General features: G+C 54.9%; 1 protein-coding gene across 1 annotated transcript in view; it reads left to right on the plus strand.

The window, feature by feature from the left end:
- Positions 1-16,919, plus strand: part of ACTN2 (actinin alpha 2) — a 72,159-nt gene extending 55,240 nt beyond the window's left edge. Inside the window, exons 12-21 of the mRNA XM_038761139.1 lie at positions 335-485; positions 1,597-1,705; positions 3,073-3,213; positions 3,883-4,065; positions 5,641-5,775; positions 6,496-6,675; positions 7,707-7,853; positions 9,393-9,458; positions 10,964-11,122; positions 15,411-16,919. Coding sequence (XP_038617067.1) covers positions 335-485; positions 1,597-1,705; positions 3,073-3,213; positions 3,883-4,065; positions 5,641-5,775; positions 6,496-6,675; positions 7,707-7,853; positions 9,393-9,458; positions 10,964-11,122; positions 15,411-15,569 — 1,430 coding nt within the window. The 3' untranslated portion in view covers positions 15,570-16,919. The remainder of the gene's footprint in view (positions 1-334; positions 486-1,596; positions 1,706-3,072; positions 3,214-3,882; positions 4,066-5,640; positions 5,776-6,495; positions 6,676-7,706; positions 7,854-9,392; positions 9,459-10,963; positions 11,123-15,410) is intronic.
- The last annotated feature ends 4,017 nt before the right edge of the window (positions 16,920-20,936 follow it).

Here is a 20,936-nt window from a genome sequence, read left to right on the forward strand (position 1 = left end):
CCCTACCCAACAGTGGGCTCGCAGTCTAAAAGGGGGTGCCCAAACTCCAGAGCTTAGAACGTGGGAAGCGCTTAGCAAGTACCACAGTTATCATTATTATTAAGTCACGCGACTTCTCTGGGCCTCAGTTTCCCAAGCCGGGCCCGGCGGCGCTGACCTGCGGCTCCCAGCCGCACTGGTCTCCCCCATCCCTCTAGACTGGGAGCCCACTGTTGGGTAGGGACCGTCTCTAGATGTTGCCAACTTGGACTTCCCAGGCGCTGAGTCCAGTGCTCTGCACACAGTAAGCGCTCAATAAATACACTTGAATGAATGAATGAATGAATCCCTCCAGGTAAGGAGCAGATCCTGCTGCAGAAAGACTACGAGTCGGCGTCCCTGACGGAGATCCGCGCCCTGCTGAGGAAACACGAGGCTTTCGAGAGCGACCTGGCCGCCCACCAGGACCGGGTGGAGCAGATCGCCGCCATCGCCCAGGAGTTGAAGTAGGTCCCGGGACGGCCCTTCCTGGGAGGACTCTCCCCCTCCCCGCCCCGCCACCGCCGGGCCGGGGGGTTCCCTGGGTGGCATCTCCAGGGGGTGGCCATGCCAGGCCCTGCTTGTCCTGGGCCAAATTTAGAGAGGGAGCCGCGTTGGGCGAGGGGTACGTGGAGAGGGACCCTAAGGCAAGTGTCTGCGGGATCGTGGGGATGGATTCGGTGGCGAAGAGTTGTGTGTACACTGTGTCGTGCGTTGCCGTTTGGGCGCGGCTGGGTAGCGTTGTGGGTTGAGGTTTGGGTGGCTTATGTATGTGAGCGGTTGGAGTGGAAGTGGTTTTGTGAGGATGCAGCTTTGGGTATATGGTGTGGGCAGGAACGGTTTTGAGTGACTGTGTGCTAATGGGTATGGGTATGTGTGTTGATTTGGGAGTGTGTATACGATGGGATGGTTTTGTGTGTATTGTTGCCAACTTGTACTTCCCAAGCGCTTAGTCCAGTGCTCTGCACACAGTAAGTGCTCAATAAATACGATTGAATGAATGAATGAATATATTTTTAACCGTCTCGGGGGTCACTTCACCTGAGCCGGGCCTTTTCTCCGCTCCACTCCGACCCAAGCCGCGTGCCCAGGAGCCCCCATCCCACAGAATCCCCCTACCCCCTGGTAGAGAAGCCCCTGAGATTCCTCCACCCTGACAACGGGGTGATCCTGTGCCCCTCTGCCTCGCTTCCAGAGAAATGCTCCGGCTTTGGAGTCGGGACTGACTTCCGTCTGATGGCCTACGAAGCGGGCCGTGGGGGGCAGGGGCGGCAGAGGGAAGAGGGGGCTCAGGGCGACGATGGTCCGGAGCCGGCCCCGGGCCCACCCGTGTGCCCGGTGGGAGCCCGGGGGATCCTCCACCCACCCTGCCCCAGCCCCGCGGGTCACGGCGCCGACGCCTTTGGGGCAGCAGTGCCCGCCGCAGGGAGCAGGTGTCGGTTTTCCCGGACCCCCACGGGGCTCTTCCCCGTGGCCCGCGGCCTCGGTCGAGGATGGGGAGCGGGGCCTTTTTCCGCCACCTGGTCTGCCCCCCTCCGAGGCCGGCCCCTTCCAACCGCGGCCCCCTTTCTCTGCCAGCGAGCTGGATTACCACGACGCCTCCAGCGTCAACGATCGCTGCCAGAAGATCTGTGACCAGTGGGACCGTCTGGGGACCCTCACCCAGAAGCGCAGAGAAGCCCTGGAGGTGAGCCCGGGGCCGCCCCTGAGACGGGGAACGCGGGCGGCTGCCAACTCAGCCGCGGGCCCGGGGTCGCCCGGGGAACTCGAGGGGCGGAAAGAGGGGACAGTCAACGGAAGGTGGCTTTTTCATAATGAAGCTCCCTGGCCCAGATTGTAAGCTTTTGAGGACAGGGACTGGATGTCTGCTCAGGGCTGCTCTCTTGAGTATTCAGGGCCCTTGGGGGAGCACCCCAGAAGCCGGAAAACCAGTCCCTGCCCTCAGGGAGCTTGCAATCTACAGCAGTCAGTGGCAAGGTCACTCAACGGAGTCTGGAAGACGCCTCTCCCCCCTCCCCTGTCCCCTCTCCCTCCTCTTCCTCCCGCTCCGCCTCATCCGTGGCCACCATCCCAACTTCTCTGAAGACTCTGCCAGGGATGGGGGGCTTTGAGGCACGAAGGAGAGAGCTGCAGTGAGGAGGTGGGCCAAAGGGGTGATGGGGAGGACTCAATTCTGCCATGTTTGACAGATCGTAAGAATAACGATGGTATTCGTCAAGCGCTTACTATGTCATGTTATGTTATGTAATAGCATTTATTGAGCGCTTACTATGTGCAGAGCACTGTTCTAAGCGCTGGGGAGGTTACAAGGTGATCAGGTTGTCCCACGTGAGGCTCACAGTCTTAATTCCCATTTGACAGGTGAGGGAACTGAAGCACAGAGAAGTTAAGTGACTTGCCCTAAATCACACAGCTGACAATTGGCAGATCGGGGATTCGAACCCATGACCGATGACTCCAAAGCCCGGGATCTTTCCACTGAGCCACGCTGCTTCTCTGTGTGCCAAGCTTCTCTGTGCCAAGCACTGTTCTAAGCGCTGGGCTAGATGCAGGGTAATCAGGTTGTCCCACGGGGGGTTCACAGTCTTCATCCCCAGTTTAGAGACGAGGTAACTGAGGCACAGACAAGTGGTAGAGCCTGGATTAGAACTCACGACCTCTGACTCCCAAGCCCGGGCTCTTTCCACTAAGCCACGCTGCTCCTCGAGACAAGGGAGGTGGAAGGCAACCACCGAATGCAGAATAGGAGAGAAGAAATGTGGCCTAGTGGCTGGAGCACAGGCTTGGGAGTCAGAAGACCTGAGTTCTAATCCCACTCCTCCACGTGCCTGCTGGGTGTTCTCGGGCAAGTCACTCAGCTTCTCTGTGCCTCGGTTTCCTCACCCGTAAAACGGGGATTCGAAACCCGTCTTCCACCCCACCTTGGACCGAACCCCACATGGGGCAGGGCCCGTGTCCAGCCTGACGAGCTTGAGCACTTAGTATGGGGCTTGGCACGTAGTAAGCGCGTCCCGGAAAGCAGCGTTGTCGAAACCCGACGCCGTCCCATTGCAGAGGACCGAGAAACTGCTGGAAACCATCGACCAGCTTCACTTGGAATTCGCCAAGAGAGCCGCCCCCTTCAACAACTGGATGGAGGGGGCCATGGAGGACCTGCAGGACATGTTTATCGTCCACAGCATCGAGGAGATTCAGGTAGAGGGGCTGGAGCGGGCGCCGAAACGGCCACACCGGCCGGGCCCACGGATTCCCGGGCCGGGCCCCCCTGAAGCCGGGCCGAGGTGGGGGGAAGCCTTCCGTCGTTCGCGATGGCGGCGGATGTCCAACGCTGGAATATCCAGTGGTTACTGCCTAGTGGACGGAGCGGGGGACTAGGTGGGCGACATGAGTTCTAATGCCAACCCTGCCCCTTCCCTCCTGGCGGGCAAGTCGCTTGGCTTCTCCGGGCCTCGGCTTCCCCATCCGTGAAACGGCGATTAGACACCTGTTCTCTCACCCCCTTAGACCACGCTCCCCGTGTGGGGTGGGCGCTGCGTTTGGTCGGATTATCCCCCGTCTCCTCCAGTGCTTGGCACATAGAAAGCCCCTATTATTACTGGTAGCTGGGAGGGGTTGGCAGGAACAGGGAGCGGCGGGGCTTGGGATGCCCCGGCTGATCACCCCGGAGAGACCCGATCGATCGACGGGATGGGTCGAACGCTTACTCTGCGCAGAGCATTGGGGAGAGTCTACTGCAATAGAGTCGGCGGGCACGATCCCTGCCCGCCGGGGATCTAGTATGGCGGAGCTCTGGGGGCCGGGGAAGGGGGCTCCGGCGACGCGGCCCGGGGTCGAGGTGACGTCCCGTCTCCCCCGCGCCCCCAGAGCCTGATCACGGCCCACGAGCAGTTCAAGGCCACGCTGCCCGAGGCGGATGGGGAGAGGCAGGCCATCATGGCCATCCAGAACGAGGTGGAGAAGGTCATCCAGAGCTACAACATCCGGGTCAGCTCCAGCAACCCCTACAGCACCGTCACCATGGACGAGCTCCGCGCCAAGTGGGACAAGGTGAGGGGCGCGGGCGGGCACCACCCCGGTGCCCCCCGCCCCGGGACGCCCGGGTCCCGATCTCAGCTCCCACCCCGGCCTGCCGTGTGACCCTGGGCAAGTCACACACCCTCTCTGGGCCTCCGTTTCCTCACCTGCCCAGTGAGGAAGAGCTCCCTTCCTGTTCTCCCTCCCTCTTGGTTGTATTTATTGAGCACTTACTGTGCGCAGAGCACTGTACTAAGCTCTTGGGAGATGACAAGAGAACGATAGAACAGATCATTCCCTGCCCACAACGAGCTTACCAGTCGGAAGGTCTTGGGTTCTAATCCTGGGTTCAAATCCCGGCTCCGCCAATTGTCAGCTGTGTGACTTTGGGCAGGTCACTTCACTTCTCTGGGCCTCAGTCCCTTCATCTGTAAAATGGGGATGAAGACTGGGAGCCCCCCGTGGGGCAACCTGATCACCTTGCATCCCCCCAGCGCTTAGAACATAGTAAGCGCTTAACAAATACCATCATCATCATTATTATTATTATTCTGTGTGACCCCGTCTTACCTCCTTCCCTTCCCCATAGCACCTATATATGTATATGTATTTGTACATATTTATTACTCTATTTATTTATTTATTTATTTTACTTGTACATATCTATTCTATTTATTTTATTATGTTAATATGTTTGGTTTTGTTCTCTGTGTCCCCCTTCTAGACTGTGAGCCCACTGCTGGGTAGGGACTGTCTCTATATTTTGCCAACTTGTACTTCCCAAGCGCTTAGTACAGTGCCCTGCACACAGTAAGCGCTCAATAAATATGATTGATTGATTGATTGGGCAAGTCACTTCACTTCCCTGTGCCACAGTTACCTCATCTGTGAAATGGGGCTCAAGGCCTGGAGCCCCATGTGAGACAGGGACGGTTTGCTTGGACCCACCCAGTGCTCAGTACAGTGCCTGGCATACAGTGAGCACTTAGCACATACCACGATTGTTATTATTAAAGTCTAGAGAGGGAGAGCGGGAGCTCTGTAGGGGGCAGGGACTGTGTCCAATCTGACCGTCCAGGATCCACCCTATTCATTCATTCATTCAGTCGTATTTATTGAGTGCTTACTGTGTGCAGAGCACTGTACTAAGCGCTTGGGAAGTCCAAGTCGGCAACATATAGGTCCCTACCCAACAGCGGGCTCACAGTCTAGAAGGGGGAGACAGACAACAAAATAAAACATATTAACAAAATAAAATAAATAGAATAGTAAAGGTGCCCTCTGCCCGGGCCTTCCTGGGAGGGACCCGGGCTTTTCCAACACGGGGTGGGCACGTCGAAAGATGAGGCCACTCCACGGCCATCACTGACTGGGCCAGTAGCTTAGTTTTTGATCTTAGCTGGGCAGGCCCTTCGGGATACGGTCACTGTGGCTTTCTCCCTCTCGCTCTCTCCCTCCGTCTCGCCGTCTCATGGCTTGTTCCCTTCGGGGGCGGGAGGTATTTCCCCCAGCTCCCGCTCGTCCAGTTTCAGGAGCGTGAGAGCCCGGTGGGCCGTCGTCAGCCGGGCAGCGGCGGGCCCCGCTGACGGCGTTGTGGTGTCCGGCCAGGTGAAGCAGCTCGTGCCCGTGAGGGATCAGTCCTTGCAGGAGGAATTGGCTCGTCAACACGCAAATGAGCGTCTGCGCCGCCAGTTTGCTGCTCAGGCCAACGCCATCGGGCCCTGGATTCAGAACAAGATGGAGGTAACCGTCCGGTTCGAGCAGCCTGAGGAGAATACCTGGGTCCTTCGTCGGCCTCTTTTCACGAGGCCAGGGATCCGACAGCCTCCCCGGGGATCGGAGCCCGTCGGTTCTGGGTGTGAATTCTCCATCTGGCTCTCGCCTTCCTCGCCTCCCAGGCCGTCGGCCTCCCAGGCGGGGACGGGGAGTGTTTTTTCGTGTCTGTAACTGCCGCCTCAACGATCGCAGAGATCCAGCGGGCCCCTCTCTCCCTAGTCAGGCTGGGTCTCACCGGCTTGGCCCGATCCCAATATCCCGCCAGACCCGGCGTCCCCCTCCTCATGGTTTCCCCGCCCGGCCCCGGTGGCTTCTTGCTCCCCGCGGGAAGAACCCTGGCCACCACTTCCCATCTAGCATGCGGAGGGTGGCCGGGTGTCCAGTTGGAAATGGGACGGTCCGGTTTTCAGCGGGGCCGTCTCACGTCCGATCCCGACGTCGCCCCTGGCACTCTGCTGTTCTTTCGATGTTCACGTCGTGGCTCTTGCCGCCGGGTCTCGAGACTGGGATGTGACATGGAGGGGGACCACCACGGCTCCGGATGTGTCGGGAGGGTTTTCGGGTCCCCTTCCTTCCCCGAAACTCTTCTGCGGTGGGGGCGGTCACGTGAAACCGTCGGCCTCCCGGCGGAGAGGCCGATCGGGGTGGGACTGAGGGTCTTTTTCCACCCCTCTGCTCGCCGTCCAGGAGATCGCCCGCAGCTCGATCCAGATCACCGGCGCCCTGGAGGACCAGATGAACCAGCTGAAGCAGTACGAGCACAACATCATCAACTACAAAATCAACATCGACAAGCTGGAGGGCGACCACCAGCTGATCCAGGAGGCCCTCGTGTTCGACAATAAGCACACCAATTACACCATGGAGGTGACCGTCGCCTTAATCGTGCCCTCTTTGCGGCGCTTACTAGGTGCCAAGCACTGAACAAGGCGCTGGGTAGATACGAGACCGTGGGGGTCACAGCCTAAGTAGGAGGGAAAACAGGTATTGGATCCCCGTTTTGCAGCGGAGGGAATCAAGGCACAGAGATGTGACGTGACCCGGCCTAGGTCACACGGTAGACGAGCGGCGGAGTCGAGATTAGAACCCAGGTCCTCCGATTCCCGGGCCCGTGCTCTTTCCGCTAGGTCGGGATTGTTTTCCCATCGCCCCCGTCAATCAATCAATCGATCAATCGTATTTATTGAGCACTTACTATGTGCAGAGCACTGTTCTAAGCACTTGGGAAGTCCAAGTTGGCAACATATAGAGACAGTCCCTACCCAACAGTGGGCTCACAGTCTAAAAGGGGGAGACAGAGAAGAAAACCAAGCATACTAACAAAATAAAATAAATAGAATAGATAGGTACAAGTAAAATAAATAAATAAATAGAGTAATAAATATGTACAAACATGTATACATATATACAGGCCTCCCAGAGGAGGGGGCCTGGAGGCTGCGGGCTCACTCCGCCGTGCCACCTGTCCGTGCGGGCGACGGTGGGCACTGAGGTGGCACCGGTGCCCGCCAGTTCCCGAGGAAGCTTGGGACTGGATGAAAATTTGGGGCAGCTGGATTTGCTATTTTTATGTCAAGCGTCAACTTTAGGCCTGCGTGATTTGGGCACCTGGGACCGTCCCTGCCGTCCAGCAGCTTACAATCCAGGGGCAAGCGGGGGCAAACAGCTACCAGATAGACCTCTTTTTCAGGCTCTTTCCTCCCCCACCTCCCCGGGTGGCTAACTCTCCGGCCTTGGACCCGCAAGAAATCCGGGCATCCGTCGCGATCCGGCGGGGTCGGAAAGGGAAGATTCTCGAATCCGGGTGGCACGGGGAGGATTGGAGGGCTGGCGTTTCGACGGACAGAGGCCGAGCTGTCCCCCTCTGGGACCGATCGGTCGCCCGCTTCCCTCCGTAGCACATCCGCGTGGGCTGGGAGCTGCTTCTGACCACCATCGCCAGGACCATCAATGAGATCGAGACCCAGATCCTCACCAGGGACGCCAAGGGCATCACCCAGGAGCAGATGAACGAATTCCGAGCCTCTTTCAACCACTTCGACCGGGTACGGCACTCGGACCCTCCTCGGTCCGGCCCGAGCCCCTTCCTCAGGGCGGGGCGCTGGCCTCAGCGCTTGGCGGCTAGTTGGCACCATCCCTGCCCTCAAACAGCTTATAGTCTGCTCCCGGAATGTCCCTTTGTGCCTCCGTGCCATCGCTCAATCAATCAGCTGGTTTTGTTACGCATCTATTTTTTTTTTTAAATGGTGTCAGTTCATCAATCGTATTTATGTGTGCAGAGCACTGTACTAAGCGCTTGAAGCACTTGCAGCTTGAAGCACTGTACTAAGCACTGTTCAGCGCTTACTATGTGCCAGGCACTGTATTAAGCAGTGGTAGATACAAGGTAATCAGGTTGACTCAGTCTGGGTCCCACCTGGGGCTCACGGTCTTAATCCCCATTTTAAAGATGAAGTAACTGAGGCCCAGAGAATTCATTCATTCAGTCGTATTTATTGAGCGCTTACATGTGCAGGGCACTGTACTAAGCGCTTGGGAAGTCCAAGTTGGCAACATATAGAGACGGTCCCTACCCAACGGCGGGCTTACAGTCTAGAAGGGGGAGACAGACAACAAAACACATTAACGAAATAAAATAAATAGAATAGTAAATCTGTACGAGTAAAATAAATAGAGTAATAAATCTGTACAAACATATATACAGGGGCTGTGGGGAGGGGAAGGAGATAGGGCGGGGGAGATGGGGAAGGGGAGAGGAAGGAGGGGGCTCAGTCTGGGAAGGCCTCCTGGAGGAGGTGAACTCTCAGAATAATAATGATGGCATTTGTTAAGCGCTTGCTATGTGCCAAGCACTGTACTAAGCGCGGGGGTAGATACAGGGTAATCAGGTTGTCCCACATGGGGCTCACAGTCCTAATCCTCATTTTACAGATGAGGTAACTGAGGCGAAGTGAAGCGACTTGCCCAAGGTCACACAACAGAGTAGTGGCGGAGCCGGGATTAGAACCCACGTCCTCTGTCTCTCAGGCTGGTGTTCTATCCGCTAGGCCACGGTGCTTCGGGTGTTGTGTACAGCGCGCTGTAGTAAGCGCTTGGGAGAGGCCGATAGAGGTAGGAGACACCCGGTCCTCGGAGCTTTCAATCTAATTTACAATCAAGGACCAAGCCCTTTTGGCGGAGGAGAGGGACCCCCGCCAATCCACCCGGTCCGTGACGGAGCGTGGCGTCCCGCTCGGGCCGTAGCCCGACGTGGGGCCGGCTGGGGGAACTGTTTGGACGCGGCTCTTCCTGAGGTGCGAGGTGGCTCGAAGCTGCTGCCCATCTCCCACCTCCAATGTCTCTCCTTGGCTTTTTCTCCCTGTGGCTGTGTTCTGCCCGTCTGTCCGTCCGTTCTCGTCCGGTCGTCTGTCTCTGTCTCTCTCCGGGGTGGCGGGATCCACCTGCCCCGCGGCGGCCGGGTGGGCGCCGCCTTTCCTCCGGCCCGTGCCCGACGGCCCTCCCGCCCGCGCCTGGCATCATCTCCGCCCGGCCCCTCCTGGGTCGGAGGGCCGCCTTCTCGCCCCAAACTTCTCACCGGCCGACAGAGGAAGAACGGTTTAATGGACCATGAGGATTTCCGAGCCTGCCTCATCTCCATGGGCTACGACCTGGTAGGAGGGCGGCGTGGGGGGAGGCCGGGGGTCCCGGGGGGCACCGGAGTCTCAATAGGAGGGGCGACTCCAGCCCCGGTGGCACTTGGTGGGGTCGACCTCTTCCCCTCGGGGCCCGGCTTGGCCCTGTTGGCGACTGCACGATGATTTTTATTTCCAAAAAGGTGTCCAAGAGCACCGATCTGGGCCTCTCCTCCACATCCTAATCAAATTTGGTCACCAGAGAGGGCAAGCCAGTCAGCACACTGGCCAGCCCGCTTTCCATATGCATTGGATGGGCACATTGATCCAGGCCCCGGCTGAACAGGCGCTTAATAATAATAATAATAATAATAATGGTATTTAAGTGCTTATTATATGCCAAGCACTGTTCCAAGTACTGGGGAAGAGACCTCTAGACTGTGAGCCCACTGTTGGGTAGGGACCGTCTCTATATGTTGCCAATTTGTACTTCCCAAGCGCTTAGTCCAGTGCTCTGCACACAGTAAGCGCTCAATAAATACGATTGAATGAATACCAGATCAGCAGGTTGTCCCACATGGGGCTCGCAGCCTTAATCCCCGTTTTACAGATGAGGTAACTGAGGCACAGAGAAGCTAAGTGACTTGCCCAAAGTCACATGGCTGACAAATGAGAGGCGGCGTGGATCAGTGGAAAGAGCCCGGGCTTCGGAGTCAGAGGTCATGGGTTCAAATCCTGGCTCTGCCAATTATCAGCTGGGTGACTTGGGGCAAGTCACTTAGCTTCTCTGTGCCTCAGTTACTATAAAATCAATCAATCAATCATATTTATTGAGCGCTTACTGTGTGCAGAGCACTGTACTAAGCGCTTGGGAAGTACAAGTTGGCAACATATAGAGACAGTCCCTACCCAACAGTGGGCTCACAGTCTAAAAGGGGGAGACAGAGAACAAAACCAAACATACTAACAAAATAAAATAAATAGAATAGATAGGTACAAGTAAAATAAATAAATAGAGTAATAAATGTGTACAAACATATATACATATATACAGGTGCTCTGGGGAAGGGAAGGAGGTAAGATGGGGGGATGGAGAGGGGGACAAGGGGGAAAGGAAGGAAGGGGCTGAGTGTGGGAAGGCCTCCTGGAGGAGGTGAGCTCTCAGTAGGGCCTTGAAGGGAGGAAGAGAGCTAGCTTGGCGGATCAATCAATCAATCAATCGTATTTATTGAGCACTTACTGTGTGCAGAGCACTGTACTAAGCGCTTGGGAAGTACAAGTTGGCAACATATAGAGACAGTCCCTACCCAACAGTGGGCTCAAAAGATGGGCAGAGGGAGGGCATTCCAGGCCCGGGGGATGACGTGGGCCGGGAGTCGATGGCGGGACGTAAAATAAATTATAAAAATAATAAAATAAATTGTCCCACGTGGGACTCACAGGCTCAATCCCCATTTTCCACGAGCCAGGGGGAGAGCGGGGGCCCGGAGGCGGTTGGAGGGGTCCGCCCGGGGTAAGCGGCGTCTCTTTCCGTGTCGTGTCAGGGGGAGGCCGAGTTTGCCCGCATCATGACCCTGGTGGACCCCAACGGGCAGGGCACCGTCACCTTCCAGTCCTTCATCGACTTCATGACCCGGGAGACCGCCGACACGGACACGGCCGAGCAGGTCATCGCCTCCTTCAGGATCCTCGCCTCCGACAAGGTCAGTCCGGAGCCGGATCCCGGGATTCCCGGTCGGGACGAGGGGCCCGCTCTCTCCCCCGCCACCCGACAGCCAGTGATATTGTGAGCCCACTGCTGGGTAGGGACCGTCTCTATATGTTGCCGACTTGGACTTCCCAAGCGCTTAGTACAGTGCTCTGCACACAGTAAGCACTCAATAAATACGATTGATGATGATGATGATGATTGATCGAGTCATTCAATCGTATTTATTGAGCGCTTACTGTGTGCCGAGCACCGGGCTAAGCGCTTGGGAGAGGACAACATAACAGGCACATTCTTTGCCCTCGACAAGCTTACAGTCATATCGACAAATAAATTAGGGATAGATACATTCATTCATTCAATCATATTTATTGAGCGCTTACTGTGTGCAGAGCACTGGACTAAGCGCTTGGGAAGTCCAAGTTGGCAACATCCAGAGACGGTCCCTACCCAACAGCGGGCTCACAGTCTAGAAGGGGGTGACGGAGAACAAAACAAAACATATTAACAAAATAAAATAAATAGAATAAATATGTACAAATAAAATAGAGTAAGAAATACATATGTGCTGTGCGGTTGGGAGGGGGCATGGAGCTGCGTGGCTTACTGGAAAAAGCCCGGGTTTGGGAGTAAGATCAATCAATCGATCAATCAATCAATCGTATTTATTGAGTGCTTACTGTGTGCAGAGCACTGTACTAAGCGCTTGGGAAGTACAAGTTGGCAACACATAGAGACGGTCCCTACCCAACAGTGGGCTCACAGTCTAGAAGGGGGTGACGGAGAACAAAACAAAACATATTAACAAAATAAAATAAATAGAATAAATATGTACAAATAAAATAGAGTAATAAATACATAAGTGCTGTGCGGTTGGGAGGGGGCATGGAGCAGCGTGGTTTACTGGAAAAAGCCCGGGTTTGGGAGTAAGATCAATCAATCAATCAATCAATCGTATTTATTGAGCGCTTACTGTGTGCAGAGCACTGTACTAAGCGCTTGGGAAGTCCAAGTTGGCAACATCTAGAGACGGTCCCTACCCAACAGCGGGCTCACAGTCTAGAAGGGGGTGACGGAGAACAAAACAAAACATATTAACAAAATAAAATAAATAGAATAAATATGTACAAATAAAATAGAGTAATAAATACATAAGTGCTGTGCGGTTGGGAGGGGGCATGGAGCAGCGTGGTTTACTGGAAAAAGCCCGGGTTTGGGAGTAAGATCAATCAATCAATCAATCAATCGTATTTATTGAGCGCTTACTGTGTGCAGAGCATTGTACTAAGCGCTTGGGAAGTACAAGTTGGCAACACATAGAGACGGTCCCTACCCAACAGTGGGCTCACAGTCTAGAAGGGGGTGACAGAGAACAAAACGAAACATATTAACAAAATAAAATAAATAGAATAGATATGTACAAGTAAAATAAATAAATAGAGTAATAAATATGTACAAACATATATACATATATACAGGTGCTGTGGGGAAGGGAAGGAGGTAAGGCGGGGGGGTGGAGATGGAGATGTCGCGGGTTCTTATCCTGGCTCCACCACTTGTCAGCTGTGTGGCTTTAGGCCGGTCACTTAACTTCTCTGTGCCTCAGTTACCTCATCAAATGGGGATTAAGACTGTGAGCCCCACGTGGGACAACCTGATCACCTTGTATCTACCCCAGCGCGTAGAACAGTGCCCGGCACATAATAAGCGCTTAACAAATTCCATTATCATTATACTATTTATTCATTCAGTCGTATTTACTGAGCGCTTACCGTGTGCTGAGCGTTGTGCTAAGCGCTTGGGGGAGTAAGTAAATCTGATCCCTGCCCTCCGGGATTTTAGTCTTGGAGTGACTGTAATAGTCCTGTGGCTAATGTCACAGAATTAGCTCGTTCTGATTTAGCAATCACTCTGCGCCAAGCATTGGGCGAAGATGGATACAGGGTAATCAGAGGGGACACAGTCCCTGTTCCATGCGGGCCTCACCGTTGTAAGTGAGGGAGAGAGAAGATGATGGTGATGATGGTGTTTGTCAATCAATCAATCAATCAATCGTATTTATTGAGCGCTTACTGTGTGCAGAGCACTGTACTAAGCACTTGGGAAGTACAAGCTGGCAACATATAGAGACGGTCCCTACCCAACAGTGGGCTCACAGTCTAGAAGGGGGGAGTTACCTGTCAGTTACCTCATCTGTAAAATGGCGATTTTTTTAATGGTGATGTTTTTAATGGCATTTATTAAGCGCTTACTATGTGCCAAGCACTGTTAATAATGATAATAATGATAATGTTGGTATTTGTTAAGCGCTTACTATGTGCCAAGCACTGTTCTAAGCACTGGGGAGGTTCCAAGGTGATCAGGTTGTCCCACGGGGGCTCACAGTCTTAGTCCCCATTTTACAGATGAGGTAACTGAGGCCCAGAGCAGTGAAGTGACTTGCCCAAAGTCACCCAGCTGACAGTTGTCGGAGCCGGGATTTGAACCCACCTCTGACTCCAAAGCCCGGGCTCTTTCCGCTGAGCCACGCTGCTTCTCCTGCTGCTTCTTCTCATCAAACGGGGATTAAGACTTTGAGCCCCACTCGGGACAACGTGATGACCTTGTATCCTCCCCAGTGCTTAGAACATAGTAAGCGCTTAACAAATGCCATCATTATTTATTTATTTAAGCGCTTACTATGTGCGAAGCACTGTTCTAAGCACTGGGGGTTGAGAGAGAGGGCAGGGAAATTATTGCCGCTTTGTAGCCGAGGAAACTGGCTCTCGAAGAGAATAAGGAGCCTGCCCTAGGTGACACGGCGGGCCTGGGATCGGAACCCACGTCTCCTGACATTGTCCGCTCTCCAGCTCTCTTATTCATTCGTTCGTTCACTTCATTCGCTCCATCTCCATCCCCCCCATCTTACCTCCTTCCCTTCCCCACAGCACCTGTATATATGTATTTATGTTTGTACATATTTTTTTACTCTATTTATTTATTTATTTATTTATTTATTTATTTATTTATTTATTTTATTTGTACATATCTATTCTATTTATTTTATTTTGTTAGTATGTTTGGTTTTGTTCTCTGTCTCCCCCTTTTAGACTGTGAGCCCACTGTTGGGTAGGGACTGGCTCTAGATGTTGCCAATTTGTACTTCCCAAGCGCTTAGTACAGTGCTCTGCACATAGTAAGCGCTCAATAAATACGATTGATGATGATGATGATGATTCGCTCAGCCGTATTTATTGAGCGCCTACCGTGTGCAAAGCACTGTACTAAGCGCTTGGGAGAGGACAGTAGAACAATAAACAGATATGTCTCCTGCCCACAATGAGTTTACGGTCTTCCTTTGCCCTGAACTGGGCGGGCGAGGCGTCTGGGGGCCGACTCCTGGCTATCCTCCCACTCCGATGGAAGGTTTTCCCGACACCCAATACATTCCGGGTATTTACCGCCCTCACCACGCTGTGCTAAGCGATCAGGCGAGGCCAGCGGAGAGCAAACCTCCACCCCCCTGCCCTGGGGAGCTTAGAGTCTGGCGAAGCCTCGGGCTGGGCCTGGCCGCCCCGCGCTCCTAATCATCATCATCATCATCATCATCAATCGTATTTATTGAGCGCTTACTATGTGCAGAGCACTGTACTAAGCGCTTGGGAAGTACAAATTGGCAACATATAGAGACAGTCCCTATCCAACACTGGGCTCACGGGCTAAAAGGGGGAGATCTTCGAGATCTTCGAGAGCCAGTTTCCTCAGCTACAGAACGGATCCCTGCCCTCTCTCTTAACCCCAGCGCTTCGAACACAGTAACAACTTAACAAATACCATCATCATCATCTCCTCTCTCCCTCGCTCACAACGGTGAGGCCCGCATGGAACAGGGACTGTGTCCCCTCTGATTACCCTGTGTCCATCTCCGCCCACTGCTTGGCACAGAGTGAGTGCTAAACCACTTTCCAGGACGAGCTAATTCTGCGACAACAGCCGCAGGAGTGTTCCAGTCTAAGACTAAATCAATCAATCATATTTATTGAGTGTTCCAGTCTAAGACTAAAGTCATTCATTCATTCAATCGTGTTTATCGAGGGCTTACCGCGGGCAGAGCACTGGACTGAGCGCTTGGGAAGTCCAAGTCGGCAACATCTAGAGGCGGTCCCTACCCAACAACGGGCTCACGGTGTAGCATCCCGGACTTTAGAGTCTAAAGGAGGGCAGGGATCGGATTTACTTACTGAATCGGGAGGCCCGCTGGAGTAAGGGAGGGAGTGAGGATGGTCTTTTGGCGTCCCTTCCAGCCCTACATCCTGGCCGAAGAGCTACGTCGAGAACTGCCGCCGGATCAGGCCCAGTACTGCATCAAGAGGATGCCCGCCTACTCCGGCCCGGGCAGCGTCTCCGGGGCCCTGGATTACGCCGCCTTCTCGTCCGCCCTGTACGGGGAAAGCGACCTGTGAGCCGGGAAGGCCCCTGTCCCCGGTCCACCCTCCCCCCAAATCCCATCCTCGCCCCCCGCCCCACCGGAATCCAGAGCCCAGGCCTCGCGGGAGGCCCGATGAGCAGATCGACCGTGGATTTTTGCAGCGCGATAGACGCCCCCGCCCCCTCCACCTGCCCCTTTCCTTCCCTCCCCCGGCAACGTAACGTGTTCGAAATGTGTGTGAGAGTGGGTGCCACCGTAGGCGGCCTCAGCGTCGGCTTCTTAGGCTTAGCTAGTCCAGCGCAGGGTGGGAGGAGACGTGGAGGCGGAACCGCGGGGGCCTGGGGGATGGCGGGGAGAAGAGAGAGACAGAGAAGAGGGAAGAGAGAGCGGCAGAAGAGAGAGCTGAAGAATGTGGAAAATGCTAAACAGTCAGATCCTCGAGACTAGGAACCGACGGAGACGTGGAAGATTTTTCGAGCCTTTTTCCAGACACGTTCGCCCACCCGTCCACGGGCCCGGGAGGCCAGGCTGGGGTACGTGCCGCTCATTCATTCATTCAATCATATTTACTGGGCGCTTGCTGTGTGCAGAGCACTGGACTAAGCGCTTGGGAAGTCGGCAACAGGGAGAGACGGTCCCTACCTAACAACGGGCTCGCAGTCTCGGAAGACACCCATTAGCTATCCTCCTCCTGGGCCGCTCGAATCCACCCAGATGGGGACGAGGAAGGGATGAAGAACGAGCCAGGGAGCTTTGCCCTTCCTGGCGGGAAAGATGCCCCTGCGCTTTCCCAAACGCGGTCTCCGTCGGCTCCCGGCTCGTCCACGACCCGGGGCCGAGAGGCGTCTCCCGAGAGCCAGGAAACACGGCAGAGAAATCTCCAGTCGGTCCCAATCCTAGTTAGCGGTCCGGTCGTCGGGGGAAGGGGTTGATATTATCCAAGAGAAGGAGGTTCCTGGAGCTCTTCCGGTGCCAGTTTTCCCTCGCACCTGGAGCCGGCCGAGGGATCGGGGCTCCTCGGGAGCGAGTCTGGAGGGGCCTTCTTGGAAGAGCCGGGGGAAAGAGACGCTCACACCCACGGCGAGCAACCGGGGAGCCAGATTTCACGTCCGTTTTCCCTCTGACGCTTTCACTGCGCTCGACCAGCATCATCTAGACGGCGGGAGACCCTCGGTTGGGAGACGGGGAGGCCAGCCGCTCCGGGCCGTTCGATCCGGTCTCGCACCCCGTCCCGGGGCAGGCCGCGGTCACCCGCCGGCTCGTCCCGATTTCCATCGACGTCCATTCATTTTTCCGCTTACGCCAACGCGCTACGCCTCCCACCTCTGTGTTTCTGCCTCGTTGACAGCTTGTAGAGAAATAAAGCAATAATTTTTTTTTTTTACTTGAGTTCTTTGTCATTTTGAAATGCGACCAACGCAAATCTGGCCACGTGAAAGGGATCGGGCCCTCCCGTGGGTCAGATAACGGTGACCCACCCGCTGCGCCCTGTCTGTTTTTCCGATTCCGTGGAAGCCCCTACTTCCTGCCACCAAATTCTCCCTCCGGAGAATATTTATCTGCCCGAAGGCGGATGGGCGAAATCGTCCAGTGCCCCAGAGTCACTGTCTGGTATTGAGCCCGTGGTTGGGTAGGGACCATCTCTATACGTTGCCGATTTGTCCCTATCCAACCCCTGTCCAAGCAAGCCAGGGGTTATATGTTGCCGATTTGTACTTCCGGTGCGCTTAGTACAGTGCTCCGCACACAATAAACGCTCAATAAATAGGATTGAATGAATGAATGAACTGGACGCCCAAGCCGAGCTGCTCCCGAAGCAGCGTGGCTCAGTGGAAAGAGCCTGGGCTTTGGAGTCAGAGGTCATTCATTCATTCATTCAATCGTATTTATTGAGCGCTTACTGTGTGCAGAGCACTGTACTAAGCGCTTGCTAAATACAAGTTGGCAACATAGAGACGGTCCCTACCCAACAACGGGCTCACAGTCTAGAAGGGGGAGGTCAATGCGTTCAAATCCAGCTCTGCCAATTGTCAGCTGTGTGACTTTGGGCAAGTCACTTAATAATAATAATAATGATGGCATTTGTTAAGCGCTTACTATGTGTCAATCACTGTTCTAATCAATGGGGGGACACACAAGGAGATCAGGTTGTCCCACTGGGGGCTCACAGCCTTCATCCCCATTTTACAGCTGAGGCAACTGAGGCTCAGAGAAGTTAAGCGACTTGCCCAAGGTCACACAGCAGACATGTGGCGGAGCCGGAATTCGAACCCATGACCTCTGCCTCCAAAGCCCGGACTCTTTCCACTGAGCCACGCTGCTTAACTTCTCTGTGCCTCAGTTCCCTCATCTGTAAAATGAGGATGACTGTGAGCCCACTGTTGGGTAGGGACCGTCTCTGTTGTCAACTTGGACTTCCCAAGCGACTAGTACAGTGCTCTGCACACAGTAAGCGCTCAATAAATACGACTGAATGATGGACCGTCTCTATATGTTGCCAACTTGTACTTCCCAAGTGCTTAGTACAGTGCTCTGCACACAGTAAGCGCTCAATAAATACGATTGAATGAATGAATGAAGACTGTGAGCCCCCAGTGGGGCAACCTGATCACCTTGTAACCTCCCCAGCGCTTAGAACAGTGCTTTGCACATACTAAGCGCTTAATAAATGCCATCACCATGATCCAGCTGAAGGAGGTAGGAGCGGGGAGGAGCCGGCAGGCGGCGCAGTGAGCTCAGCCTTGGCCGGGTGCAACCCGCGCAGGACTACAATTCCCAGAAGCCTCCTGGCCGGGGCCGGATGTCCCGCCCCCTCTCCGCCCTATAAACCAATCAGCAGAGGAAGGCCAGGTCGTCACGTGTTTCCAGGGGTCAATCGCAGGCGGAGGGCGGGTTACGCCGATTAGAGAAGCCACGTGGCTCAGTGGAAAGAGCCCGACTTTGGGCAAGTCACTTAGCTTCTCTGGGCCTCAGTTCCCTCATCTGTAAAATGGGGATGAAGACTGTGAGCCCCACCCCGTGGGACAACCTGATCACCTTGGAACCTCCCCAGCGCTTAGAACAGTGATTTGTACATAGTAAGCGCTTAATAAATGCTATTATTATTATGAATGAATATGATTGAATGATTTTGACACCTGTCTCCATGTTTTGTTTTTTTGTCTGTCTCCCCCATCCCTCTAGACTGTGAGCCTGCTGTTGGGTAGGGACCGTCTCTATATGTTGCCAACTTGGACTTCCCAAGCGCTTAGTACAGTGCTCTGCACACAGTAAGCGCTCAATAAATACGATTGAATGAATCCTCAAAAATCTCCAGTGGCTACCCATTAATCTGCGCAACAGGTAGAAACTCCTCACCCTGGGCTTCAAGGCTGTCCATCCCCTCGCCCCCCGCTACCTCACCTCCCTCTCTCCTTCTCCGGCCCAGCCCGCACCCTCCGCTCCTCTGCCACCGCTAATCTCCTCACCGGGCCTCGTTCTCGCCCGCCCCGTCACGCCGTCGACCCCTGGCCCACGTCCTCCCCCGGGCCTGGAATGCCCTCCCTCCGCACATCCACCAAGCTAGCTCTCCTCCTCCCTTCAAGGCCCTACTGAGAGCTCACCTCCTCCAGGAGGCCTTCCCACACTGAGCCCCCCCTTCCTCTCCCCCTCGTCCCCCTCTCCATCCCGTTTTACCTCCTTCCCTTCCCCACAGCACCTGTACATATGTTTGTACATATTTATTACTCTATTTATTTTACTTGTACATATCTATTCTATTTATTTTATTTTGTTAATATGTTTGGTTTTGTTCTCTGTCTCCCCCTTCTAGACTGTGAGCCCACTGTTGGGTAGGGACTGTCTCAATATGTTGCCAACTTGTACTTCCCAAGCACTTAGTCCAGTGCTCTGCACACAGTTAGCGCTCAATAAATACGATTGATTGAAGGAATGAATTCAACGAATGATTTTGATACCTATCTCCATGTTTCGTTTTGTTGCCTGTCTCCCCCTTCTAGACTGTGAGCCCGCTGTTGGGTAGGGACCGTCTCTAGATGTTGCCAACTTGGACTTCCCAATCAATCAATCAGTCAATCGTATTTATTGAGCGCTTCCCAAGCGCTTAGTCCAGTGCTCTGCACACAGTAAGCACTCAATAAATACGACTGAATGAATGATTTTGACACCTGTCTCCATGTTTTGTTTTGCTGTCTCCCCCTTCTAGACTGTGAGCCCGCTGTTGGGTAGGGACCGTGTCTAGATGTTGCCCACTTGGACTTCCCAAGCGCTCAGTACAGTGCTCTGCACACCGTAAGCGCTCAATAAATACGATTGAATGAATGAATGATTGATGGATTGACAGCCCCGAGCGGGGAGCGATTCGCACGTGCCCCCGCCCGCGGAGCACGTGACCTCCACGAGGCCCGTGATTGGCCGAGGGCTGCGTCCCTCCCCGAAGCACGTGACCGCCCCGAGGCCCCGCCCCTTTCCCCGCTCTCCTCAGCCCGAGTGGGCCGCTACCATTCCGCCCAACGTCCGGGGGGGTGGGCGGACAGGAAAGTGTCTCCGGAGGGGGCGGAGCCCGGCCGGCCCCAATCCCGCCCAGCCCCGCCGCGTGGACGAAGGCGACGAGCCCCTTCCCGTCCGGTCCGGAGCTCGGAGCCCGCGGACGGAACCATCGCCGAGAGCCGGCGCCCCCCGCGCCCCGCGCCGTCGGACCGTCCGCCTGGAGAGCGCCGGGGGAGACCAGTTGGCCGGGTAACCCCCACCCCTACAGCGCGGGTCCCCGAGACAGCGACGTCACCACGCCGGGCACGCTCCCCCCGGCCGTGACGTCACCGCGCAGGGCACCCTCGCCGGCCCGTGACGTCACCGCGCTGGGCCTCCTCGCCTCAGGGCGTCGGGCGGGCGCCTGAGGCGAGCCGCCATTTTGTCCCTTTTTAGTGGGGATTAATAACAGAAATAATTGGCTTAATGATGGTATTTGTTAAGCGCTTACTATGTGTCAAGCACTGTTCTAAGCGCTGGGGGGAGATCCAAGGTTGTCCCACCTGGTGCTGACAGTCTTCACCCCCATTTTACAGATGAGGGAACAGAGGCCCAGAGAATAATAACGGTGGTATTTGTTAAGCGCTTACTACGTGCCAAGGGCTGAGGGAGCTCCAAGGTTGTCCCACCTGGTGCTGACAGTCTTCACCCCCATTTTACAGATGAGGGAACTGAGGCCCAGAGAATAATAACGGTGGTATTTGTTAAGCGCTTACTACGTGCCAAGCGCTGAGGGAGATCCAAGGTTGTCCCATCTGGTGCTGACAGTCTTCATCCCCATTTTACAGATGAGGGAACTGAGGCCCAGAGAATAGTAACGGTGGTATTTGCTAAGCGCTTACTATGTGTCAAGCACTGTTCTAAGCGCTGAGGG

The sequence above is a fragment of the Tachyglossus aculeatus genome, chromosome 19 (genome assembly GCF_015852505.1).
Source record: "Tachyglossus aculeatus isolate mTacAcu1 chromosome 19, mTacAcu1.pri, whole genome shotgun sequence".
In the NCBI taxonomy this organism is placed as follows: Eukaryota; Metazoa; Chordata; class Mammalia; order Monotremata; family Tachyglossidae; genus Tachyglossus; species Tachyglossus aculeatus.